At 48.6% G+C, this 26,942-nt stretch overlaps 1 protein-coding gene across 2 annotated transcripts in view; it reads right to left on the bottom strand.

Moving 5' to 3' along the window:
• Positions 1-16,136: 16,136 nt before the first annotated feature.
• GRAP2 (GRB2 related adaptor protein 2) overlaps positions 16,137-26,942 on the bottom strand; it is a 67,614-nt gene continuing 56,808 nt past the window's right edge. For both annotated transcript variants that reach the window (XM_061418601.1, XM_061418602.1), the window contains exons 4-8: positions 26,199-26,318; positions 22,365-22,533; positions 20,112-20,300; positions 18,490-18,612; positions 16,137-17,857 (exon numbers count right to left, since the gene is read on the bottom strand). In XM_061418601.1, coding sequence (XP_061274585.1) covers positions 17,678-17,857; positions 18,490-18,612; positions 20,112-20,300; positions 22,365-22,533; positions 26,199-26,318 — 781 coding nt within the window. In that variant the 3' untranslated portion in view covers positions 16,137-17,677. The remainder of the gene's footprint in view (positions 17,858-18,489; positions 18,613-20,111; positions 20,301-22,364; positions 22,534-26,198; positions 26,319-26,942) is intronic.

The following is a 26,942-nucleotide window of genomic DNA, read 5'->3' as shown; positions in this document are numbered from 1 at the left end:
TGAATTTGACCCAATTCCAGTAGATAGTAAAGGATGAGGAAGCCTGGCGTCCTGCAGTCCATGGGGTCACAAAGAGTTGGACATGACTTAGCTACTGAACAACAACAAATACTCATGTATCACAAGCTGCAATCAAGATTGCCAGGAGAAATATCAACAACCTCAGTTATGCAGAGGATACCATTCTAATGGCAGAAAGTGAAGAGGAACTAAAGAGCCTCTTGATGAGGGTCAAAGAGGAGAGTAAAAAAGCTGGCTTAAAACTCAGCATTCAAAAAACTAAGATCATGGCATCCAGTCCTATCGCTTCATGGCAAATAGAAGGGGAGAAAGTGGAAGCAGTGACAGATTTTATTTTCTTGGGTTCCAAAATCACTGTGGACAATGACTTCAGCCATGAAATTAAAAGATGCTTGCTCCTTGGAAGGAAAGATATGACAAAGCTAGGCAGCATATTAAAAAGCAAAAACATCACTTTGCTGACAAAGGTCTGTATAGTCAAAGCTATGGTTTTTCCAGTAGTCATGTATGGATGTGAGAGTTGGACCATAAAGACTGAGCACCAAAGAACTGATGCTTTTGAACTGTGGTGTTAGAGAAGACTCTTGAGAGTCCCTTGAACTGCAAGGAGGTCGAACCACTCAATCCTAAAAGAAACCAACCCTGAATATTCATTGGAAGGACTGATGCTAAAGCTGAAGCTCTAATACTTTGGCCACCTGATTTGAAGACCTGACTTATTGGGAAAGACCCTGATGCTGGGAAGGATTGAGGGCAAAAGGAGAAGAGGGCAGCAGAGGATGAGATGCTTAGGTAGCATCACTGGTTCAGTGGACATGAATTTGAGCAAACTCTGGGAGACAGTGAAGGACAGGGAAGCCTGGCATGCTGAAGTTCATGGAGTCACAAAGAGTTGGCACGACTTAGCAACTAAATAACAACAACATGCTCATGTATAGACATGTGTATAAGTGTGCATGTGTACGGGCTTCCAGGTGGCTCAGTGGTAAATAATCTGTCTGCCAATGCAGGAGACACAGAAGATGCAGGTTTGATCCCTGGGTCAGGAAGATCCCCTGGAGGAGGAAATGGCAACCCACTCCAGTGTTCCTGCCAGGAAAATCACATGGACAGAGGAGCCTGGCAGCTACAGTCCAGGGAGTCACGAAGAGTCCGACATGACTGAGCATACACGTGCATGCGTATACATCAAGGACGGGGAGAGAGACGGGCTGGAGATACAGGTTGCCTCATGAAAGTTCTTGAATCTTTGAATTCCAAGTTGAGTTTGAATTTAACTCTTGGCAGTTGGCAGCCGAGGAAGGTGCAGGAGATGGGAAACGGTGGATGCAGATGATGCTTGAGATGGACGTGCCTGGCAGAGGGCACAGGATGGCCGTGGTCAGCTCCAGTGACGCTTGGTACTAGAGAAGGACCTCTGCTCGGAGGCTGGGGAGGCTTTATGAGGGAAGCCTCAGGAGGGACGGAGGTGCCTCTCACTTCCTCTTGGGAGCAGTTCCTGGAGGGCAGTTCCTGGAGCAGCACCCCTGGTAGGTGATGGGGGAGGGGAGCTGCCACGAAGCACTTCCCATTCCCAGTGGCTGGGGAACTGGGGTGTGTCTGAAATATTTTTAGACAAATTTTAAGACAGCTCTGACCCCAACCGAAGGACTTGGGCTGAAATTATTTATTCACTTAGTATCTACTCACCCCTGTCTTTGGGGATTGGAACCCCCAAAGTCACAGGGCACAGGCTCTGAGCACACACACCCCTCTAAGGCAAGACCAGAAGAGCACGTGTCTGGAGAAGGTTCTGCAGAGAGAGAGTTACTCCAGGCTGAGGAGGGAATCAAGGAAGACTTTGTGAGGTTGGTGACATTTTCCCTGGCCTTGCAGGCTGGCTAAGAGACAAAAGTAAATAAAAAGAAAAAGGAACTCCGGGTGGGAACCTGCAGGAGTATAGTCGTCAAAGAAGGAAATGAAGGGCAAGGTTCAGGGCAATGTCCTGTCTCCACATCCCCACCCCCACCATCTCCAGAAGGCTGCGTGACCACCAAGCCTGGCATGGCAGGGGGAAAGTTTTCCTGTGGAGAAAGTGCCAGATCAGGGTAGCAGAGAGTCTGGAAGCAGGAAGACGGCCCAGAGGAAGGGATGGTGGTTGCAGGACACCCTAGCCTGTCCTGGCCTTCTCCCTTCAAGAATCATTCCTGGGACTCACTGGTGGTCCAGTGGTTAAGAATCTGCCTTCCAGTAAAGGGACCTCAGGTTTGATCCCAGTTGGAGAACTAAGATCCCATATGCCTCAGGGCAACAAAGCCTGGAGCGCTGCAATGAAAGATTGCAGCAACTAAGACCCAGTGCTGCCAAGTAAATAAAAGTATATGTTAGAAAAAAAAAAAAATCACTCCTTCATTTGGCCAGCACCCTCAGTACTTTGTCCCTGGTGGCCACCATCACGGGGCAGCAAGCACCTGGAAGAGGGCAAGTGAGGCCCAGGGAGAGATGCTCCCCCAGAGTTAATTTACTATGTCAGCAAGTTATCAGTTTGATAAGCACCAAGAGACTTACCCTGACAGGACTGAACACAGGGCAGACAAGTCTAAAGGCAAAGAGGCCATTGCAGCAGCATGTCTGGGAGTGGGGTGAGGTGAGGAAGCCTGTCTCTGCCAAGTTGGTGGTGGGGGGGCGGTGAGGGGCTGCCCACCGTTTGCAGGGCCCTCACCAAACAGTTCCCTTTAACTTGTTTCCTTCTCATGACAACTCCAAGTTGCTCTGTTCAGTTCTCTAGAATAGCTCAGAGAGGTCAAGTAAGCTGCCCAGGCTCAGGACTCGTCATAGGCAGAGTCTGGACTGGTCTGTCTGACTCAAAGCTTGTGCCTTCCCGACTTTTCCACCTTGGTACAGGAGTCCTTAGAAGGAAGGTGGGACTGGGCTGCATGACTCAAGGATGGTGCTGTCTCTGCAGGGCTGAGATGGTCTAGAGGCCCTGGAACAGAGCCAGCAGTCAAAAAGCCACTTGCCCTGACCAATCTAGTGGTTCTCATTCTTTGTGTATAAGGTATAAAGTCCTCATTCTGCCCCCAACCAGGGGACTCTGCAGTGTGGGGTGATCTGACTCCAGCATCCTGGGGCACATTCAGACACGACCCTTTCTGCTGTGTGTGTGGTTGGAGGAGAAGGATCGAGGATGGCCAAGACTTAGAACTGGACCAGGAGGCAGGGTCCAAGGAGGAAGGGAAAGACCGATCAGCTTCTGGGGGGTGGGATGGGGGCACAGGAGCCACCTGTGACCACAGGCTTTGGGTGGAGGAGGTTGTGGTGTTGGCATGTAGCTGGCAGCCACAGAGGTGGAAGGAATGCCAAGGGGTGAAGCAGCCTACAGTATTTGGAGCTTCAGGCGGGCAGACCTGCAGGATGGCAGCAGGGTTAGGAAACTTCAGCTGCAGGAGCCTGGATTCTGGGAGGGGGGTTGGCATGAACAAGATGGAGTCGGTGGTAGAGGGCTGTATGGAGCTGGGTTCTGAGGAGGTCCTGGCATCTGGGCCTGGGTGGGGAGTCTGTGGCAAGGACCAGGGAAGAGGGAGGGGCCAGGTCTCAGAATGAAGGCAGGACCCACAGCAGATCCCAGAGGCTTGCACAGAGCCCACACTGTAGGAATCACGGTTGATCCCCGGGGAGGGCTGGGCGGGTGATATGGCTTCAGCAGGAACATAAGGGCCAGTAAAGCCTGGGAGTGGGACAGCATGCTTCAGCAAGCTGGGGACCCTAAGGGAACTTGTTTAAGAAGTCTGATTTCAGAAAAGCACCCGGGGAGCCCCATGGACTTATGAATATTGATTTTAGAAGCTAAGTTTCTGCCAACAGAAGGAAGAACCTCTGTAACTTCTATGTGTCCTAATGAAGACACAGGCTTACTGGTTTCTGTTTTATTTTAAAGGCAAATAACTCAATCCACTCCTTTTCTGCACTCATCTTGAGTCATCCTTACCTAAGAGGCATCTGATGATCAGTGTTTATTTAGTTTATGCTGCCTGCATGAGTCAGTCATTTAGAGCCAAGAGAGACCCAACCCCTCCTTCATTTTACTGATAAGGAAACTGTGGCTCAGAGCGATGAAGAGACCTCCCCGAGGTCCAGTGGCCCAGAGAGAGTGAGGCGGAGTCCAGGCTGCCAATCCCTGGCCCATGCTCCCTTTCCTTTGCACGTCCCAACTCATCTGGACTTGCCATGGTAACCAGGCTTCCTCGGTGTGGGAAGAAGCAGAGGCTGTGAAGCCGTTACCTAGCAACTACCCATAACCAGGTCAGAGCAGGGGCGAGAGGCACCCTGCGCTGCTAACCCTGGGGAGTTCAGACCTGTCAGAACGGGGTCACCCACATCAGGCCATGGCCACAGATGACCCTGGACAGAGCCACACCTGGAGGTCCCTGCCTGGGGGAGTCTCAGGACCAGAGAGTTGCTGGGACTATGGTGCAGACCCGGGCCGGCTGGGGCCCCACCCTCACAGCTGACACAGGGCCTTAGTATGTACAGTTCTGGTTTCTTTGAACAGCATGGAACCTGTCCCCATTGACATGCACGTGAGAATCCTTAGAGGAGCGCTGATGGCAGGGTGTGTGTGTATACGTATGTATGTATATATGTATGTGTGTACCTGCATGTATACATGTGTATGCATGTGAGTATGTATGTGTATCAGTGTATATCCATGTGTACATGTGTATATGTATGTGTGTATATGGGTGTATGTGTACCTGTGTGCACATATGAGTGTACACGTGTGTGTTTATCTGTGTATATGTATCTGTGTGCATACACATGTATATCTATGTGTGTATCTGTGTGTGCACACATGTGTGTATATGTGTGCATGTGTATATGTGTGTATGTGTATATATGTGTGTGTATCTGTGTGTGTGTGTGTGTGTGTGTGTGTGTGTGTATCAATGCAGGTATTTCAACCTGGAGGGGGAAAAGCTAGGAAGCCATATTCCCTCATGTTGCCTTCTTGTTTCTTAATTTAAAAAAATAATAATAAATGCATTTTATTAACATTTTACTAGACCATGATGAGTTTTTTTTTTCCTTTTGGCCACACTGTGCAGCATGTGGGATCTTAGTTGCCTGATCAGGGATCAAACTTGTGCCCTCTGCAGTGGAAGCTCGAAGTTTTAACCACTGGACTCCAGGTCCTTAATTATTTCAAGAAATGTTTATGAAATGGCCTGGTCATAAACCAGGTGGATCTTCTTCTAATAATCCCTGTAGTTGGGTCTTGACAACCTTTGCCCTAAGAAGCTGAACGGTTCTATGAAGACCTACAAGACCTTTTAGAACTAACACCCCAAAAAGATGTCCTTTTCATTATAGGGGACTGGAATGCAAAAGTAGGAAGTCAAGAAATACCTGGAGTAACAGGCAAATTTGGCCTTGGAATACGGAATTAAGCAGGGCAAAGACTAATAGAGTTTTGCCAAGAAAATGTACTGGTCATAACAAACACCCTCTTCCAACAACACAAGAGAAGACTCTATACATGGACATCACCCAGATGGTCAACACCAAACTCAGATTGATTATATTCTTTGCAGCCAAAGATGGAGAAGCTCTATACAGTCAGCAAAAACAAGACCAGGAGCTGACTGTGGCTCAGACCATGAACTCCTTATTGCCAAATTCAGACTTAAATTGAAGAAAGTAGGGAAAACCACTAGACCATTCAGGTATGACCTAAATCAAATCCCTTATGATTATACAGTGGAAGTGAGAAATAGATTTAAGGGCCTATATCTGATAGATAGAGTGCCTGATGCACTATGGAATGAGGTCCGTGACATTGTACGGGAGACAGGGATCAAGACCATCCCCATGGAAAAGAAATGCAAAAAAGCAAAATGGCTGTCTGGGGAGGCCTTACAAATAGCTGTGAAAAGAAGAGAAGCGAAAAGCAAAGAAGAAAAGGAAAGATATAAACATCTGAATGCAGAGTTCCAAAGAATAGCAAGAAGAGATAAGAAAGCCTTCTTCAGTGATCAATACAAAAAAATAGAGGAAAACAACAGAATGGGAAAGACTAGGGATCTCTTCAAGAAAATCAGAGATACCAAAGGAACATTTCATGCAGAGATGGGCTCGATAAAGGACAGAAATGGTATGGACCTAACAGAAGCAGAAGATATTAAGAAGAGATGGCAAGAATACACAGAAGAACTGTACAAAAGAGATCTTCATGACCCAGATAATCACGATGGTGTGATCACTGACCTAGAGCCAGACATCCTGGAATGTGAAGTCAAGTGGACCTTAGAAAGCATCACTACGAACAAAGCTAGTGGAGGTGATGGAATTCCAGTTGAGCGATTCCAAATCCTGAAAGATGATGCTGTGAAAGTGCTGCACTCAATATGCCAGCAAATTTGGAAAACTCAGCAGTGGCCACAGGACTGGAAAAGGTCAGTTTTCATTCCAATCTCAAAGAAAGGCAATGCCAAAGAATGCTCAAACTACCACACAATTGCACTCATCTCACACGCTAGTAACGTAATGCTCAAAATTCTCCAAGCCAGGCTTCAGCAATATGTGAACCATGAACTTCCAGATGTTCAAGCTGGTTTTGGAAAAGGCAGAGGAACCAGAGATCAAATTGCCAACATCCGCTGGATCATGGAAAAAGCAAGAGAGTTCCAGAAAAACATCTATTTCTGCTTTATTGACTATGCCAAAGTTTATTGTGGATCACAATAAACTGTGAAAAATTCTGAAAGAGATGGGAATACCAGACCACCTGACCTGCCTCTTGAGAAATCTGTATGCAGGTCAGGAAGCAAGTTAGAACTGGACATGGAACAACAGACTGGTTCCAAATAGGAAAAGGAGTTCGTCAAGGCTGTATATTGTCACCCTGTTTATTTAACTTATATGCAGAGTACATCATGAGAAACGCTGGACTGGAAGAAACACAAGCTGGAATCAAGATTGCCGGGAGAAATATCAATAACCTCAGATATGCAGATGACACCACCCTTATGGCAGAAAGTGAAGAGGAACTCAAAAGCCTCTTGATGAAAGTGAAAGTGGAGAGTGAAAAAATTGGCTTAAAGCTCAACATTCAGAAAACGAAGATCATGGCATCCGGTCCCGTCACTTCATGGGAAATAGATGGGGAAACAGTGGAAACAGTGTCAGACTTTATTTTTCTGGGCTCCAAAATCACTGCAGATGGTGACTGCAGCCATGAAAATAAAAGACGCTTACTCCTTGGAAGGTAAGTTATGACCAACCTAGAGAGCATATTCAAAAGCAGAGACATTACTTTGCCAACAAAGGTTCGTCTAGTCAAGGCTATGGTTTTTCCTGTGGTCATGTACGGATGTGAGAGTTGGACTGTGAAGAAGGCTGAGCGCCAAAGAATTGATGCTTTTGAACTGTGGTGTTGGAGAAGACTCTTGAGAGTCCCTTGGACTGCAAGGAGATCCAACTAGTCCATCCTAAAGGAGATCAGTCCTGGGTGTTCTTTGGAAGGACTGATGCTGAAGCTGAAACTCCAGTACTTTGGGTACCTCATGTGAAGAGTTGACTCATTGGAAAAGACTCTGATGCTGGGAGGGATTGGGGGCAGGAGGAGAAGGGGACGACAGAGGATGAGATGGCTGGATGGCATCACTGACTCCATGGACGTGAGTCTCAGTGAACTCCGGGAGTTGGTGATGGACAGGGAGGCCCGGCGTGCTGCGATTCATGGGGTCACAAAGAGTCGGACACGACTGAGCGACTGATCTGATCTGATCTGATCTGACTCTACCCTTACCCGGTTCTTCCTGTGGGCAGAGCCCTGCCTGGGTTCCCAGGTTCTGTCTCCTTTCGGGTCCCCCAAAAGGCCTAAGCCAGTTACCATGGTCTTGTCCCTTGGAAGCAGTTGGTTTAAGAATGGCATGTGGGACTTTCCTGGTGGTCGAGTGGCTAAGACTCCAGGCTCCCAGTGCAGGGTGCTTGGGTTTGATCCCTGGATGGGGAACTAGATCCCACGTGCCTCAGCTAAAAATCTTATATGCTGCAGCGAAGATTCTTGATTCCTCACCCACATCTCTGACCTGGTACAGTCAAATAAATAAATGGAGAAGAAAAAAAAAAGAATGTCATGTAGATCTAGTCATTTCTAGTAGGATCTGAGGAGATGGCTGCTGAAGGGCTTCCAGAAAAGGTTTTTTCTCCTTAACTAAAACTGGGGGAGAATATGCCTCTTCTTCATTGTGATGAAGAATGGAACTTCTTGTGATGCCTGGAACTGCAACAGCCACTGAGAAGAGACACCACCGATGCTCAGAGGATGGCATCGATGAGCCATTGAATTCCACAAGCCAGAAATTTTCCTCCCTCTGGACATCTTATATAGGACATCACAACCCTTCTGGTCAGGTCAAGGTTCCGTGTTCTTGACAGCAAACCCTCCTAACTGGTTCTCTTGCTTCCTGGCCTCAGCCTCACTCATTTTCGTCTAGTCTTACTGGGGCACTCAGTAGACACCCTGACAAGGCTGATAAAGGACCCAAAGGAAACAAAAGGCTGTCTTCCCGTATAAGTCAAAGACATGATGCCTCAGTTCTTTATCTGATGGCGGGAAACTGAAATCAGACCTGCAGTCGCATGTCCTGCTTCTTGCAAATCTGAATAGGCTTCTTCCCCAGGAGTCTGAAGGCATCTCTTATATTCCCAGGATCTGGCACACTTCGTTCATTCATTTGTGCAGTGGTGTGCCGGAGCTGGCTCCTATATGCTCGTGAGAGTCGATTGTGCACATCTCTACCCTACTCTGATTCAGTGATGTCATGTCGGTAGCTTGAAATCAGCCAAGGTGGGTTTTTTTGTTTTTTATAAACTTGAATTTTTGAAGCAGTTTTAGGAGAAGTTTTTAGAGAAGAAGATAGAGATTTTTGTTATTTTTCCTCCACATCCCCACATATGCTTAGCCTCCCCCATTACCAATATCCCCCACCAGAGTGGTCCATTTGTTCCAGCTGAAGAACGTGCATTGACACATCACTATCACCCAAAGTCCATAGTTTCTGTCAGGGTTCACTCTTGGTGTGGATTTTGACAAATGCAAAATGACGTACAACCACCATTATAGGATCAGAGAGATGACTTTCACTGTGAAGCCCTACAAATCCCCTGTTCCACCTCTTCTCCCGCTCACCCTTGGCAATCTTTGATCTTTACATTGTCTCTATAGTTTTGCATTTTCTGGAATATCATATAGTTGGTATTGTAGCCATTTCAGATTGGTTTCTTTTGCATAGTAATATGCATTTTGGTTTCCTTCGTGTCTTTTCATGGTTTGATAGCTCATGTCTGGGTGTCCTGCAGTTTATTTATCCATTAACTTCCTGAAGGCTATCTTGGTTGCTTTCAAGCATTGGCAATTATGAGTAAAGCTGCTATAAACATTCATGTGCAGATTTCTGTGTGGATATAAGTTTTCAACTCTTTTGGGTAAATGCCAAGGAGCACGAGTGATTGATAGATCGTATGTTAAGACTATGTTTAGTTTTGCAAGACACTGCCAAGTTTTCTTTCAAAGTGGCTGTACTATTTTGATTTCATTTCATTTGCATCAGCAGTGAGTGAGAGTTCCTGTTGCTCCATACACTTGCCAGCATTTGGTGTTATCAGTGCTTTAGATCTTGAGTTTTCTAAGAGGTGTGTAGTGGTATCTCATAGTTTTAATTTGCATTTCTTTAACGACATATGAGAAGCTTCCCTGGTAGCTCAGCCAGTAAAGAATCAGCCTGCAATGCAGGAGACCCCGGTTCGATTCCTGGGTTGGAAAGACCCTATGGAGAAGGGATAGGCTACCCACTCCGGTATTCCTGGGCTTCCCTGGTGGCTCAGACAGGAAAGAATCCACCTGCAATATGGAAGACCTTGGTTCGACCCCTGGGTTGGGAAGATCCCCTGGAGGAGGGCATGGCAATCCACTTCAGTATTCTTGCCTGGAGAATCCCCATGGACAGAGAAGACTGGTGGGCTACAATCCATGAGATCACAAAGAGTTGGATACAACTGAACGACTAAGCACAGCACAGCACAGTGACATATGATACTGAGCATCTTTCATATACTTACCTACCATCTTATATCTTCAGTGAGGTGTCTGTTCAAGTCTTTTGCCCATTTTTGAATTGGGCTGTTCATTTTCTCACTGTTGTTTTAAGAATTCTTTGTTTATTTTGGATCTCAGTCTTAGATAACGTATCTATCAGATAGGATTTTTGCAAATACTTTCTCCCATTCTGTGGTTTGTCTTTTCATTCTCTGGTCACATTGTAGGAGTGTTTACATCACTAAATTGACAAACATGACAAATCAGGGCTTTTCCTCAAAGAGCCAGTTGTTACACTTGTACCAGTACACTAAAGCATTCATGTTGTTGAGTGAACTGTTTGCCCTCAGAAATGTTCAGGGCAGTGGGGGAGGCAGGTTGAGGCAATGAAGTTCTGAGTGTGGGGACAGAGACAGAGCAAAGATGCTATGGGACATAAAGAAGGAGAATCCACATCAGCTGTGAAGTTGGGGTGGCTTTCCAGTGCAGAACGTGAGCCTTGAAAGGGAGTAGCAGTTGTCTGGATCCAAACAGCCCAATAAGTAGGCACTTGGCTATCTAACTCAGCTGCACTGGACACACTGCATATACGACCAGAGGCCACCACATCGGGCAGAGCAGATAGACTTTCCCATCATTATTGCAGTATTGGACAGCACTGGTCTAGATCAAAAGTGGGAGAAAAACAATCCAGGCAGAAGGAACAGACTGGGAAGACTCAGAGGTCTGAGATACTATGACTCATTTTGGGCAGAGGTGGGGATTTTAGCTGAACAAACAAGCAGGAGTCAGGACATCACAAAATGTCTTTAGTGAGAAGCTAAGGAGTTTAAACTCTAGCTTGAAAACCACGGGGAGCCCCTGAAGGCTTTACTGGAAGCCCGATGTCATCAGCTTTGCATGTTAATCAGCTCTGGCAGTGTGGATTGAGAGCGCCACCCAGGAGGCAGGGAGGCCAGTTCTGAGACCATGGCAGTGACCTGGGAGGGAAGCAAGGGAAATCTGAAACAAGAAGGTGACTGTGGCACAGAAGCAGAGAGAGGGCAAGGTCAAGAGATGGCTGATTGCCTGTGGTCCCTGGGAGTGCTTTGTAAATATTTGTTGATTTCACGAATGAATTATAGCTAAGCCCAGATTGTACAACTTGAGTGCACATCTCCTGGGACATTACTGCACAAATGAAGAGGTACAGGAGCATTTTTTTAGTTGAAGGAGAAAGGGGTGATAGGAAGAGAGACAGAAGAGAGACGAGGACTTCCCTGGAGGTCCAGTGGCTAAGACTCCACATTCCCAACGCAGGAGGCCCAGTTCGATCCCTGGTCAGGGAACTAGGTTTGATCCCTGGGTCAGGAAGGTCCCCTGGAGGAGGAAATGGCAACCCACTCCAGTATTCTTGCCTGGAAAATTCCATGGAAAGAGGAGCCTGGCGAGCTACAGTTCACGGGGTCACAAAGAGTTGGACATGACTGAGCATGCACATGTACACAGACCTCAGCTAAGAGTTCATCTGCCACAACCAAAGAACCCGCATGGCCGCAACGAAGATGGAAGTTCCTGCATGATGCAAGTAAGACCTGGTGCAGTCAAATAAATAGACTAAAAATAAATTTAAAAAGCAACAATTTATTTTAAAGAAAGAAAAGAGATGAAGGAGAAGGTGGCATCACTGTCCCATCTGATGGAGAGACTCTGGTGAGGGACCCTGGACCCAAGCAGTGCCTCTCTGGAGTCCAGGGACAAGGGCTACTCAGAGTTGGGTGCAGGTCATTCTCCACCCCACTCCTTGCCACGTGGATGATGGGGCAGATTTGTTTTCCTGAAGGACTGGGCCATTTCACCAGCAGACAGATGCAATACACAGTGAATCTGCAGCATCAGGGGAGACGTTGTCAGCAGACAATGTCCTGGGCAATTGAAGACGGCCAGAGTAGGAGATACCAGCAGACTGGTGCTTAAACACATGAGAGATACCATCTTCTGTCTTTTGGGCTTCCAGAAGAAGCTGGAGATTTTGAGGGCAGATGGCCAAGAGCCAGGTGGCTCAGTGGTAAAGAACCTGCCAATGCAGGAGACACAGGTTCAATCCCTGGATCAGGAAGATCCCCTGGAGGAGGAAATGGTGACCCACTCCAGTATTCTTGCCTGAAAAAATCTCATGGACAGAGAAGCCCGGCAGGTACAGTCCATGGGGTTGCAAAGAGACACTACTTAAAGAGACTGAGCACGCACACGTGGCCAAGAGCTACTTTAACTCGGGCATCAATGTTAATATCAAGATGCTGGGGCTACAGTGGTTCACAGAACAGAGACGATTCTGCTCGCAAGGAGCTTACCGTCTAATAGGTCATAGTAATCATTCTGGTACCATCTTCTGTGTATGTGCTCCTCAGGAGAAGTACCAGGAACCACGAGATAGTCTAACAGGAAGGATGATGGTAAGGATGATGATTTGTGGTTGTGCCATGTGGCTTGCAGTATCTTAGTTCCCTAACCAGGAATTGAACCCAGGCCTTAGGCAGTGAACTAACCACTAGACTGCCAGGGAAGTCCCGGGAAGGGTTTATTTTAGATTAGGGGTCAGGAAAGGACAATTTGAGAAAGTAACATTTAAACCAAGAGCTGGAGACGTGTAGGAGTTGAGCCAGGTGAAAAGCAGGGGATATGCATTCCAGGCAGAGAGAATAGCAGGTGTGAAAGATACGAGACAGATCCTTGGCCATCTGGAGGCTGAGAGAAGGCCAGGGGGGCAGGGACATGAAACAAAAGAGGGGAGATGAAACAGAGGAGGCTGGGGAGGGTGAAGGGGGGCCAGACCTCACAGAGCTGCGTTAAGACTTTGGATGTAAACCTAAGTGCATTGGGCGGGAAAGTGGTGCCATTAGACTCATGTTTTACAAAGCTGGCTCTGGGATCTGTATAGAGAATGAATTGGGGACAAGGGGCTGTGCAGGGAGAAAAGGGTGGAGGTGAATTCAGTTGCCTAAGGGAGAGATGATGATACATTTCCAAGGTGATAGAAGTATTTAAAGACTTGAGGGCAACCCTCGTGGCTCAGTGGTAAAGGATCCGCTTGCCAATGCAGGAGACACAGGTTCAATTCCTGGTCTGGGATGATCCCACATGCTGCGGAGCTGGGGCACCACAACTAAGCCCACGCGCCACAACTATTCAGCCTGTGCTCCAGAGCCTGGGAGCGGCAGTTACTGAGCCCGCCTGCCCTAGAGGCCCATTCTCTACAATGGGAGAGGCCGGGACAGTGAGAAGCCCAGACACTGCAACTAGAGAACAGCACCCCCTCACCACAACTAGAGAAAAGCCTGCACAGCCACGAAGACCCAGCACAGCCAACAATACATAGTAAATCAAATACAACAGGTTTTTCTCAGGCTCTTTCCTTGGTATTCCAGGCCAACTTTACACAAAGCAAACGGCAAATATTTGAAGCACGCCAGTCTGCCTCACGTGTGACCTGTTTTGCTTGGACTTAGCGGAGATCTGATGATGTCATAGGGCCAACCCCCTGCCTCCGAGCTGGACCACACCTGACAGGAGCATAAGGCTTTCCTGAGAAAGCTTTCACGATTTCTATAATCTCTGCTTGTGTTTACAGTAATCACTGAGGAAATCTCTGTCTGTGTTTCATTGGAATGCCTTGTGCTCTGATGTTCCTTGATTCTTGATGGAGATGAAGACGCTAAAAGAAGACGTCTGGGCTGCCTAGTGCAAATGGTGTTCTGACAGTTCTGAATCATGTCTGTCTATTCCACAGCCAAAGTGACTTGTTAGCGACAAAGAGAAATGCCTGAGTATCCCTAGAAGAGAGATTTGATTAGATTTTGTAGCTGTTTAGCCCGCTGCCAAGTTCTTTCCCTTTGCTACTCAAGTGTGGTCCATGGACTCAGCAACATCACCTTGGAGCTTGATGCAGGATTGAGTCAGACTCTGCATTTTACATATTCCCCATGGGGCTTCCCAGGTGATGCTAGTGGTAAAGAACCCACCTGCTAATGCAGGAGACAGACATAAGAGGTGCAGGTTCAGTTCCTGGGTCAGGAGGATCCCCTGGAGGAGGGCATGACAACCCACTCCAATATTCTTCCTGGAGAATCCCATGGATAGAGGAGCCTGGTGGGCTACAATCCATGGGGTCGCAAAGAGCTGGACATGACTGAAGTGACTTAGCAAGCACGCATAGGGTTTTTCCTGGTGGCTCAGTAGTAAAGAATCTGCCTGCCAATGCAGGAGACACGGGTTCTATCCCTGAGTCAGGAAGATCCCTTGGAGAAGGAAATGGCAACCTGCTCCAATATTCTTGCCTGGAGAGTCCCATGAACAGAGGAGCCTGGTGGGCCACAGTCCATGGGTCTCAAAAGACTTAGCGACTAAATGACAATAACCAGGAAATTCATAGGAACGTTGGTTTTGAGAAGTGCTGCCTCAGGTCACCCTAAGGCCATCTAAAAGTGGGTGGGAGGGGGCAGTCACAAGACGCTTAAAATGCTGCGAGCCTCGGCAAGCTTGAGGGAGACCAGACTGGTCCAACAGGAACTGGATTTTCTCTGGAAGTTCCTGGTAGCTCCCAAGTCACCCAGAGTGGTTCAGAGACAATGCTGTTTCCTGGTTGTGTCACTGGTGCGAGGCCCTGCGGGGGACCCGCCCCTGGTGCGGGTGGAGAGAGCTGTCCCGAGTAGAGCTAGAGGGCTCCCCTCCCCCCAGAACGTGGAGAGAGCTTGGTCCCTGTCCGCTTAGTCTGGTCCGCGTTCTCTCTGTGGGTGGTTAGGGTGACTCTGGCCTCCTTCTGAATTGAGCTGTCCAACAAGCAGGAGAAAGGCTCTCTGATCATCTCAGAGAGGTTAAAAGCTCTGGCGGATTATGGACACAGCTGGGATGCGGGGAGGAAAGAGAGGGTGGGATGCATGGAGAGAGTCACATGGACACATGCATTGCCATGTACAATGGATTGTTACTGTTTAGTCGCTCAGTCATGTCCGACTCTTTGCGGCCCCATGGACTGCAGCACGCCTGGCTTCCCCGTCCTTCACCATCTCCTGGAGCTTGCCCAGATTCATGTCCATTGAGTTGGCGATACCATCCAAAATGGATAGCCAATGGGAATTTGCTGTGTGACTCAGGGAACTCATACCCGGGGCCTGGAGGAGTGGGATGGGGTAGGAGATGGGAGGGATGTTCAAGTGGGAGGGAACATAGGTAACCCTATGGCTGATTCATGTTGATGTTTGGTAGAAACCAACACAATATTGTAAAGCAACTATCCTTCAATTAAAAAATAAATAAATAAAAGCTTTGGTGGAACAGAAGGTCCAGATCCAGGGGTTCTGAAAGCTTTGCCCACACTGTGTGGTCAGCCGTTCCAGGTCAGTGACTCCTGCCCTCTGCCCAAGGGGTATGTGACACAGACACCAGACCCAGCCCAGAAAAACAAAGGCATTGTGTTTTATTAATATGACCACTCTCCTGAGGAGTGTTTCAAGGCACAAAACCCAGGCTAGAATCAAGTTGTTTTCCTCTATCTTCCCTGGGACTGGTCTTCCCACAGCATGAGACAAAAGGGACCCAATCTGCAGGCCGCTTATAGCATGAGGTTTGTAAATACTGTAAAATCAAACACTACTTTTGGCTTTTATTTACTGTAACTTGTTCACATCGCTCAGCACTGGAACATTTATCAGGGCTCCTTGGCCTTTGTTCTTTGGTCCTGCCGTGTCTTCTCTGCCCGGTCCCTTCTGCCCACCAGCCTCGGGTCCCTCCTGCCTGCGCCCTGTCTGCCCCCTGACCCATCACTCCAGTGTCTTCCTCCACCCCTCCAGCCTCTCACGCTGCTCCGGGATCTTTTGAAATGTCTCCACTCCCTCCTCCCTCCCCGCACTTTCATTTCCTAAAGCCGGCTTCCTCACTCTCACCCCCGCCCCTCCCCCCCCCCCCACCTCTCAGGGCTATTTTTCTCTTCCCTCCCAAGATCCACCACAGAGTTTTTTCATTTCCCCCTTTTCTCTAAAGGCGACAGGAGAACGAGAGATTTCAGAGTCCAAGACAGCCTGCGTTAACATGGACAGTTGACTTTCTGAGTCAGAAACGCTTCTTCAGTGCCTTGGGTGGAGGCTGCCTGGTCCCTCCTCAGAGCAGGACGGGTGGGACGAGGACAGAGCCCCAGGTCCGTCCCCCCTCGCCTCCCAGCCCCATGTTCCCTCACCATCCCTTCCGCCCCAGCCCTTTCCTTCATGTCTCAGGACCCCCGCCACCAACACACACACTCGCCCCCTAGGTGCCCGGGGCAGACAGGTTTGTTCCTGCCTAAGACCCTGGGCGTCCTCCTCCAGCGTCCCTCCCTGCCCCCCAGCCAGCCTGCTCTGTGCTTCACGCCCCTAGGTGAGCCCTGGGAGACAGGAGTCTATTTTGAGGTGAAGGAGAGACAGCAGCAGTGGGGTTCCTTCTCAGGTGCAGCTCGTGGGCTCGGGAGGTGCCAGCAGCGGGCCCACAGTCGGAGGAGCAGGAAGCTCTCTCAAAGCCCCCCGCCACCCAGGGTCACGGCCAATCGGTCCATGAGGCGCTAAACAACGTTCTTGAGGGATGGGCGTCTCTCTGTGCCGCTGGGCAAAGCGTCTTCAAAATACAGAAAACCAAGAGGGGAAAGAAACAGAGCCCTGAAGAGACACCCTGGGAACCACGAAACAGTAGTTCTAAAGTCCACCATCTTCAGCTGGGCCTTCTCCAAGCACCTTACAGAGGCTAAGACGCTGCTTTCTTGGTTGCAGGGGGAAATGGAGGTTACACCCAAGAAAGCCAGTGAGGGATTTGTGAGAAACCCCACCGTTTCCCAACAGTGCTTGGCTCTCAGTGTCTCCGTTTCTTTACGTCACCCACAGGCGAGAGGATTAGCTGAGGAATGTTCGCTTGAGGGAGCATTGGCCAGGGGGGCCAGCCTTGCCCAGGCTCCGGGACCCCCTGCTGCTCCAGCCCTCCCCTTGCACCCCTTCCGTGCGCCCAGCTCAGATCTGTGCCTTCATCCTCCACCCAGCAGTGCCCACCCTGGCGGGAGAGGAGGTCAGGGGCCCACACACCCACCCTAGGGCGGGGGAGAAGCAGGACGTTCAGATAAACTAGAACAAGCCCCGCCAAGCCCAGCCCCGCCCTGCTGTTCCGTGTCCAGCGCCAGATGCGGACCTGCTTAGCTCCTCTCAGCGAGCATTTCTGAGATGAGGAGGGAGCCATGCTGACTTGAGGACAGGAAGCGTTTGGATTTCTTTTCCCTGCCTCCCGCTTCCCAACACCCCCGCTGCCTTCTTTCCGCACACCAGCTGAGGGGAGTAGAAAAATAACTATGAATATAAATCTCCACCTGAGTTCCTTTCACATCGACTAAGTAAGCAACTAACTTGCCAATAAATTACTATTTAAAAATGTGTGGACACATGGGCATATATATGCGTGTGCATATGAACATATACACACGCATATATATATACATGTATGTGTGTGTAGTTCCAAGCTTTTCTTCCTTGCCCCGTCCCTTGCAGGCAGGCAGCTTCAGACAAAAGCCTCCATCCCCTCCAGAGGGCCTCATCGGATCATGGGTGCCACGTAGTTGGCAGGGAAGAGGCCCAGCTTGTTGTGCAGGCGGCCGGTCCACCAGGAGGGGTTGGAGCTGTCCAGGACCTCAACCACCTCTCCGCAACGGAAGCCCAACTCGTCGTCCTCCAGGGCCTCGAAGTCGTACAGCGCCCGGGCCCATCGCACCCGCTGTTGGGGGAAAACACAGAGAGAGGCCCTGCTGAGCCCGGGCTGGCCAAGCTGGGCTCCGAGTCACCAGCACACACACGGAATCTGCTGGCCCTGTGGTCCAGACAAAGCTCTCCGTGAGCAGCCTGCCCCAAAGGCTGATGGATGGCTCTCCAGAGAGGTCTCAAACCCTGCTGCCACTGAAAGCAGACCTGGGTGCCTAGCCCTGAGCAACCTCTGAGCCTATCCCCCAAGGCCCCAAGGGGATCCTTGAGAGCTGCTCTTCCCTACATCAATAGCCAGTCTTCTTTATTTTCTTCAAGTGACAAACAGCACAGCGTGCCCAGACTAACAGCCCTCGGTGCCAGCACAACCTCATCAGTGATAAAGGCAACAGATCTCCCTCTGCTAGAATGGCAGCCAGGAAATATGAGAACCGGGCAAGGCCCGACAGCCAAACTGAGAACAGCAGGCTGGATGATGCCAGCTGGGATTAGCTCTGCCGGGGAACTCTCGCCCCACCATCACTGGCTGGGTTCCCTCCACCTCTGTGTGAACTCCGTGCTGTGTGAGGCCTCTTCTGGAGGACCAACTGTCTCTCTGCTTGGCCCCTCGGTCTCCTCCACTGAGCCCAGAGAGGGCCGTTCACATACCCCAGCCACTTGGAGTTGCACTGGGTCAGTGTGTCTCCGGTGCATGAGGGCGGCATTCATTTCGGTGCTCATGCCCAGGCCACAGGGCCCATCGTTTATGTCCAGGCTGGCTCCACGGCGTTCCTAGAAACAGACGTGACGGACAGCCATCACCACACCGCTGGAAGCATCCCTCATGGGCTCCCCCAGCGCCTTGCTCTGATGCCATGGACACAGCCAGAGCTCCAAGAATACTTACTACAGAGGACAATAAACCCCAGATAAGGGAGAGAGGGTATAGGGTGACAAACAGACCGTAAGTTGTGAATATGATGCCAGATTTCACTCATTCAACCAAGGAATATTTATCAGGCACCTACCATGTGTCTAGGACTGTCTTAAGCATGGGGATGTGTATCTGGAAAGAGAAGGCCCCTGTCTTCAGAGAACATCAGTTCAGAGGGGGAACCGTATGCATTTCTGTGATGAGTGAGCAGAGAGAACTCTCTGAGTTGGCCTGGTGATCAAGGAAGGCTTCTTAGAGCAGGTGATGCTTGAACTCCGGTTTAAAGAGTAGAATTGACTAGGAAACGGCATTTCAGGCAGAAGGGACAGCAAATAGACTCAAAAGCATGAGAGAAAATGCAGTGAACCGTTCTGATAACTAGAGGAAGTACAACGATGCAGGGATATGTGTTTGCATGGGGAGGGAGCAGGGGAGGAGGCTGGAGAGGCAGATCGGGGCAGCTCACGAAGGACTTTCTGTGCCCTGCTAAGCAATTTAGGGATGTTGTTATCTGGCTACATTGTCCATCTCAGTGAGCCACCTAAAATCCCATCTGGAACAAGGCGGGGGATAAATAAATAAATAAGCAAGGCTCCATTTCTGGCCTTAATCCGTTTTTCCTGTAGATCTCTACAGCCAGATGGGTTAAGGGGCACAAAAAGGTATGGAATTGTGCTGATAGGAAAAATGAAGTCATTGTTCACGGAGTCCTCAGGGTGTGTGTGTGTGTGTGTGTGTGTGTATGTACGTGATTTTGAGTGTAGGTATATGTGTATATGTGTGTGTATGTGTGTGTATGTGTGTATGGATGTGTGCATGTGTATATGTGTTTATATGTATACACACGTGTGTATGTACATGTGTACGTGTGTGTAGATGTGTGTTTGTATGTATATATGTGTGTGTGTGTGTGTGTATGGATGTGTGCACGTGTATAGGTATATGTATGTGTGTATGTATGTGTATGAGTGTATGTGCATGTGTATATGTGTGTGAATGTGTGCATGTGTGTATATGTGTGTTTGTGTACGTGTGTGTATATGTGGTTAAGCAGGGACTCATTTAATTCACAGAGACGTCTTTGCCAAAAGCAGTTTCCATGTTTCTGCCCTCTGAGGACCCAGGATCTTTTCTCTGGGCTCAGTGAGCCCAGAAGGGACCAGGGTTGGACCAGGACATTCCTCCCCTGACAGACGGTCCTGGGGCCACAACTGGCCCCCAACATTTATTTGTTTCAGTTGTCTCCGGCACTGTGGGGTTTTTCACACGATGAGTGGCAGTGGGGACAAGGCTGCTTAAGCCTGGGGGGAGAGCAGGTCCTCTCACTCCCTGTGCCCACTTTATCCTTCCCAGGTACCTGATTAAAATGATGCTGCGGCATGTACCGCTGTTGCGCTGGCAGTGGGGCCGGGGGATACTGCGAAGGAGGGAGCAGGGGGTGATCCGACGGCTTCCTGTTCATCGAAGGCCGGATTTCTTCTCCCACAGCCCCACTCAGGGGATGGCCTCCCTGGGACCGCCGGTCCAGGCTGTTGCCCCGCTGACCCTGGGAGAGAACAGAGATGACACAGATCCATCCTCCTCCCACCTCTCCTGGCCCGACCCAGCCCTTCCAGCAACTATTCCCAGACTTAGCTCCTGACAGCTCCAAGAAACAGCTGATGGGGGTGGGAGCAGCTTAGAGAAAATCAATGGTTCAGATCATCATGTTTTCACAGTGGCTTGTGCATTCTCAGATTCTCCTGCTTTGGGAGTTTGGGTCTCTGGTTCATTCACTTTCCACCTGGTACCCATCTCGTCCCTTCCTCGTGGGCTTGTTTTTCTGTGTAATCAAGCTTAAATATTCCATTTTACTGACACAATGCCACCCCTCCTTATCGCATGTTGCCACACCGCTGGACATCCTATCCTCCTGATAAGCTCTGCTATTGACTTTGCATGATTTTGAACTGTCATTTATAGCCTGGTGATAAAGACCCAAACAGCAACGCTCTCACAGCACCATGGAAACCAGGCCTGCTGCTGGGCATGTAGGGAAAAAAACAAGACCTTTCTCCTGAATGCTACCACAACCTCATGACTCAGAGACACTTTCTTGTTATTTTTATTTAACAAACAATTACACAGAGCCCTGGGCTTAGCATATGCCAGGCACTGTTCTAAGCACTTGGCAAAATGAACTCATTAAATCCAGTTTAGTGCAGTTTTATGTTTCCTCTCTCATCTCTGCGTGCACATCTTAGTAAATGAGTATCTCTGTCCATTTCCTGGTTGAAAGAATTCACAAGGTCCGTATTAACCTTTGTTTTCCTTTTTGAACTTTTGTGTACATTTGGGAACACCCTTTTCTCCTTTGATTGTAACTTCTCAGGCTTAAAGTCAACCTGTTACTTGAAAGGGATAGTTTTCTTTACTTCTCCAAAGCACATGTTGCTTTGAAAAGTCTCAATGCCTTTTCAGATAACCTGTCTGTGGGATTTCAACTCTTCCACTCAGTGCTGGTTCCTATAATACCCGTCTCCTATAACCATGATATTTCCTTTGAAATATATTTTATAGATTGCGTGTATGTGTGAATTTACTTTTGGAATCAAATTAACATTTCCTTAGTGCCATCTGGGGACCAGAGTCTGTGGTGAGTGCTATGATTATATCTCACTTATCCTCACCACAGTTCAATGAAGAAGGCATTATATTCTCTCCATTCTACAGATGAGAAAAACTGATGCTCAGAAAGTTTTCTTCACTTGACTGGGTAATCAGGATAGTTAGCAATGAAATCAGTTTTTAAAGCCAGGTCCGTTGGAGATGCATTTTTTAAAAGATTTTTTGATGCGGGACCATTTTTAACATCTTTGTTGGATTTATTGCAACATTGCTTCTTTTTATGTTTTGACTTTTTGGCCCCAAGGCACGTGAGATCTTAGTTCCCTGCCCAGGGATAGAACCCATACCTCCTGCACTAGAAGGTGAATTCTTAACCACTGGACTGCCACGGAAGTCCCTGGAAGTATTTTCTATTAAGACAATACTTCATGTTCCAAACTGTTCCAAGAGCAAGAATTCCACCTCCAGTTTTCTCCTCCAGTGCCCCCTGCTTCTACCCTCCACACCCCCAAATCCTGTCACAAAGCTCTACTTGCTGCATTAGTCCTGGACTCGAGGTTCTAATATCCCCATGTGTAGCCCTACGGCTTCCTCCAAGTTACTTCATCCTTGGGTAGCTCCTGAGCTAGGCTGAAAACTGTGATACGGTAATGCCTGTGAATAATGAAACAACAGTGTCTATAACAAGAGCCCATGTATACTGAGTGCTTGGGGCATGATTAGGAATGAAGTAAGGGATGGACTATATCGTTCTCTAACCTTCAGAACCATCCTATGAAGTAGCTGTCACTATTATCCCAATTTTGTGGATGAACAAACTGAGAATTAAAGAACTTTTCAAAGTCACATACCTAGAAAGTGTTAAGCTAGGATTTAAACTGAGATCTCTGCTTTTCAGAATATGCAGGGACCTGCCCATCAAATACATGGTTTTAGGGGTTCACATAGGGACCCAAACCGCCCAGAATCTCTGGATTGGGGGTGATGGGGGCCAGCAGCATACCTGTTCCTCCCGGGTCCTATCCCTCAGAAAGATCTGCTTCTGTTTGGAGATGGAATTCTTCCTGTAGTAGTCCACCAGCTTGTTGAGGGATGGAAACTTCTCTGTCCACAGGAAGTAATTACCCTTGTTGTCTCTCATGACTTTGAAGTGCTGAACGTCGTCCTCATGCCTAAAGAGCAAGACAAATCCAAATCATGTATCACGTGGTGAGCATGTCTCTGCCTCCAGGCCCGACTGCATCCAGGGATGCTGGAGTTCTGTTTGGGCAGGAAGCAGAGGTGTGGGTGGCCGGCCCATCCCTGGGCAGGTGGGCTGGCCTAGTCAAACTCTAGGGGTGATTTCTGGGAGAGGCGGCTTAGGACTCAAGCTGAGCTAGAGGGGATTTTTTTTTTTTTTTTTTTTTGCCACGAGGCTTGCAGGATCTTTGTTCCTCTACTGGGGATTGAACCTCAGTCCACTGCAGTGAAAGCACCAAGCCCTAACCACTGGACCACCAGGGAGCTCCCGAGAGGAGGGTTTTTGGGGTTTTTTTGTTCTTTTTTACATGAGCAGAAAGCAATCTTTCTTCTGATACTGGAATCGCCCTTTTACAAGAAAAAAATATTCCAAGTGCTTTAAAGACTACAAGGTTGAGGACTTTTTTCACAATGTTTATTTGAAGCATGGCGACGCCTGAGACCTTACCAGGCTAAGAACTCTGCCAAGACTCAGAGGGGAGGAGTTTTTCAAGCCCTTCTTGTCTTTCAGTTAACAGAAATAGTCCAAACCAGCTCCTTTAAGTTCAAAAACTACCCTGAGAAATCTGTCACACTTTGTTCTCTACATAGCTGGGATCTCTTGGTTGGTCTTGTTTTGCATAAATAAGGTTACAAAGTAGTTTGAGTTGTTGGGGAAAAAATGTGCTGAGGCTCAGAGGTGGAGGGGCTTGATCAAGGTCACTGTTAAGGGCAGAGTTGAGGCAAGGACCCTGGTTCTCTAATTCCAGTCTAGTGAGCTGGGACTGTCACACCAAGCACATGTGCTAATTTTTTTCTCATGTTAACTTCTTTTATATCAGCACTTTTGACACCAGCTGAACTCAGAAGCGATAGAGCATGTTTGTACCAAGGGTGGAGAATTCAGATTTTATTCACTGAAAGAGGAGACTGGGCCTTTACTAACAGCCCCAGACATTTTCCACCACTAAGTCATTCTTGTTTGGATGTCAAGTTTTCTTGGTCAAATGGACATACATTTATATCTAAAAATAAACTGATGTTATTGCTATCAATTGCATGACCCAGCAGAAAGGTAAAAAATTTAGACTGTTGGAGAGTAAAGATAATTCTTTCTAAGGGGTGGATTTAGAGGTCTGTGTTCAGAGGGGACAGGCGTTTTGATCTTCCTCCTCATCTTATTTTCAGGGCACTACTCAGAGCAGGCAGACCTATGCAGTGACCTCTGCCTAACTACCTTGGGGTCATAGCCGACACTTGGCAATCAATCCTTGCTTGCCCTTCCCCTTTTGGCTTCAGTCACTCATATATGCTTTCTTTACTCCAGCACCACACGGCTCGACTCACAGTCATCACTCCCCACATCTGGGTGAGGAGGAGGGAATATTCTTGTGACACGATTATTCATCCACCATCTCTTAGTCAAAGAACTGGGAATGAGGAACATTAACTCTTTCACTCCCATGTACTGACAGGGTGCATGTCAGGACTGTGGTTGGTCATCTGGCCAACGGAGAGAGAGGGGCTGGACCACTGTCCTGAGGTCTGAGAAGGGCAGAGAAAAGGGTGTAACTCAGGGCTCCAGAGTCTCAGTCTAGTGTTTCAGACCCTCAACTAATCCTAAGTGATAGATAATTACAATTAGCTTTTAATTATCTGTGCCAGGACAGAAAGCAGATGTATAAATACATTAGTGATTTTGCTTTGGAATATATTAGACTACATTTCTGCAGAAGAGGTAAAACTGATTACCGTAATAATCACCATCACAAGAGCTTGCATAGCCTCAGTGGCAGGGAAGATCATGGCAGACATCAAAGCCGATCGTTTTTTGTAGAATTCAATTTAATCAAAGAATGATAAACCCTAATTCCTCACTGAAAAAGCCAGCCTCAACATGCAAACCAAGGGCACCAAGAGATGCCTTTCAATCTAACAAGTTGCTTGGTGTTGCCTCTAACTGTGGCCCTGAAGAAACAGGTTTGAGTTGTAAGATTTATTAATAGAGAAAAAGTTCATGAATTAAGACCTAACAAGTTTAGAGTTGGTGATACATTAATACTGGGCTGAGCTAAAATTTACCATCATCCAAGCTATAAAAAAGAAAGCTTTAGTTAAGGGAAATTAAGAGTTTGAGTCAGCTTGCAAGGGCAATGCTTAAGAGACCAAGGTATTCTTGAGCCTGCTGGGGACACAAATGCATACAAATGCTTGACCCATTATTATTATTATTTTAAAATTTATTTCCTTGGTTACACCAGGCCTTTGTTGCAGCATATGAGATCTTTAGTTGTGGGATGTGGGCTCTAGTTCCCTGATCAGGGAATGAACCTGAGCCCTCTGCCTTGGTGGCATGGAGCCTTAGACCCCGGACCACCAGAGAAGTCCCCTTAAGCCATTTTTTTTAAGTCCTTCCTACTTATTCCTTAAAGTACTTATCTTTAAAGTACCGCACTTTCTAAATAGTGATGTGGCCTCCGTTTATTACCCGAGATTGGATTTAGGAATTTAAAGATGCATGCCTTTCAAGTCACATTGCAGAATCCAGACAGCACCTCCGGTCAGGTAACTTGCCAGTGAGGTTTCACCGCACAGGTTGTCGCACCGCTCCCTGTGCTGCTATTGCCATCCTTGCACTTTCACATGTGGTCACCAAGTCTGATGTGTGACTCGCCATCTCCAGCACGCTGACCACACGCGGTCTGTTCAGACTTGGGGCTTCTCTGTGTGGGGCTATGTCATGTTAAACTGAGTCATTTCCTCCCGAGGGGTGGGGTGCCGCACACTGGCGAGACTTTGCTGTCAGAGTGCCCCCATCCCAGGCCTCCTGGGCCCTGCTCTGTCCCTGTCAGTTTCACAGCATTACAGAGGGTGGAGGTAGGCTTTCTTTCTGTGCAGCCACCTATGACTACGGACGTGTCCTATGGCGGTGCCTGGGGGTTTTGATTTTTCTCTGCCCTTCTTCAGACATGCATTGGTAGTAAAAGAAAATGCTAAGATTGCAACCCTGGACTTCCCTGGTGGTAGAGTAGATAAGAATCCACCTGCTAACATAGGGCACATGAGTTTGATCCCTTGTCTGGGAAGAGTCCACATGCTGCAGAGCAACTGAGCCCGTGAGCCACGGCTCCTGAGCCCAGCACCTAGAGCCTGCGCTCCACAACAGAAGCCCCTGCAATGCATCGCGAAGAAGAGGAGCCCCTGCTCACTGTAGCTAGAGAAAGCCCGAGTGCAGCAACGGAGACCCAGCCCAAACAAAAATAATTAATCAAAAAAAAAAAAAAAAAGATTGCAACTCCAAGATGGATGTGGACCTCTGGAAATTCTCTGTTCCTTCTCCCTTCCCATTCCCCTTCCGCAGACACTCACCCAGCACCTGTTGGGTTTACATGGTGCTGTGAAACACACAGAGGTGAGGTTGATAAAAATCCTGTCTTTCCAGAAGCACCGGGGCTGGAAGGGGAGGCAGGTGAATGTATTGATACGTTGTGCCCGGATGGGCACATGCCCATCCATGCCCATGCCATACCATGCTCCTGAGGGATAGGTCATGTTTAAGAGGTCACCTTGTCGTTTTAGTGCTTTAGTAGGTCAGGGCGGAGTCAGGATTGGCCAGTACCTGACGGATATGGAGAAGTCCCCGGGGGAGCTCTGGCTGGCCCGGATGATGAAGCAACCAAGCTCCTTGCCCATCAGCAAGCTCTCTGCCTGGTGTCGTGAGAGGCCTTCGTGAAACCACCTATCAGGTGAGATAAAAACAGAGGATCTTGGTGAGATGCCAGACTGATGGGGTTTGGGAATAGGGAGGGAAGGAAGTCAGGGAGAGATGACCCACAGGGAGAAGGGTTGAGGAGAGACCCCAAGAGGGGCCAGGCGCTTTTGAGACCAAACAAACGCTCTAGCAGTTTCCAGGCGAGGCAAGTGAATGTCCCCTTGAGGTACCTCCTGCCCTGTCCCCCCAGGAGAAGTCTCTCTCCTGCCTGCTTGGAAATCCTGAGTCATGGAAATGTGCCACTGCACAAAACGGGAGAGCGTGGGAGGGACTCACTGCAGCAGCGGCCACCTGCCAGTGGCTGTGAGAGGGACATCTCCAGAAAGGGACTGCAGGAGCAGAGGGTGCATTGGGAGGACAGGGACCCCTTCACGCTGGGATGGGCAGGGCCCTTGGGTGCTGGCTTCAGGCTGAGACCTTGGTGGCTGGGAAGAAGGGTCATAACCAAGGGTCTCTGGGTGGCGTGGGGCAGGAGTGGCTGTGCCTTGTCCCTGGCAGACGCTGTGGGGCACCCAGGGAGGTCCCCATGCATGCTTGGAAGTGAACGAGGCTGGCGGTAGCCAGAGAGAGGCTTCTACCCGGCCAGCTCCC

This window comes from Bos javanicus, chromosome 5 (assembly GCF_032452875.1).
Source record: "Bos javanicus breed banteng chromosome 5, ARS-OSU_banteng_1.0, whole genome shotgun sequence".
NCBI classification, from domain to species: domain Eukaryota; kingdom Metazoa; phylum Chordata; class Mammalia; order Artiodactyla; family Bovidae; genus Bos; species Bos javanicus.
This window is presented reverse-complemented; position numbering and strand designations above follow the sequence as displayed.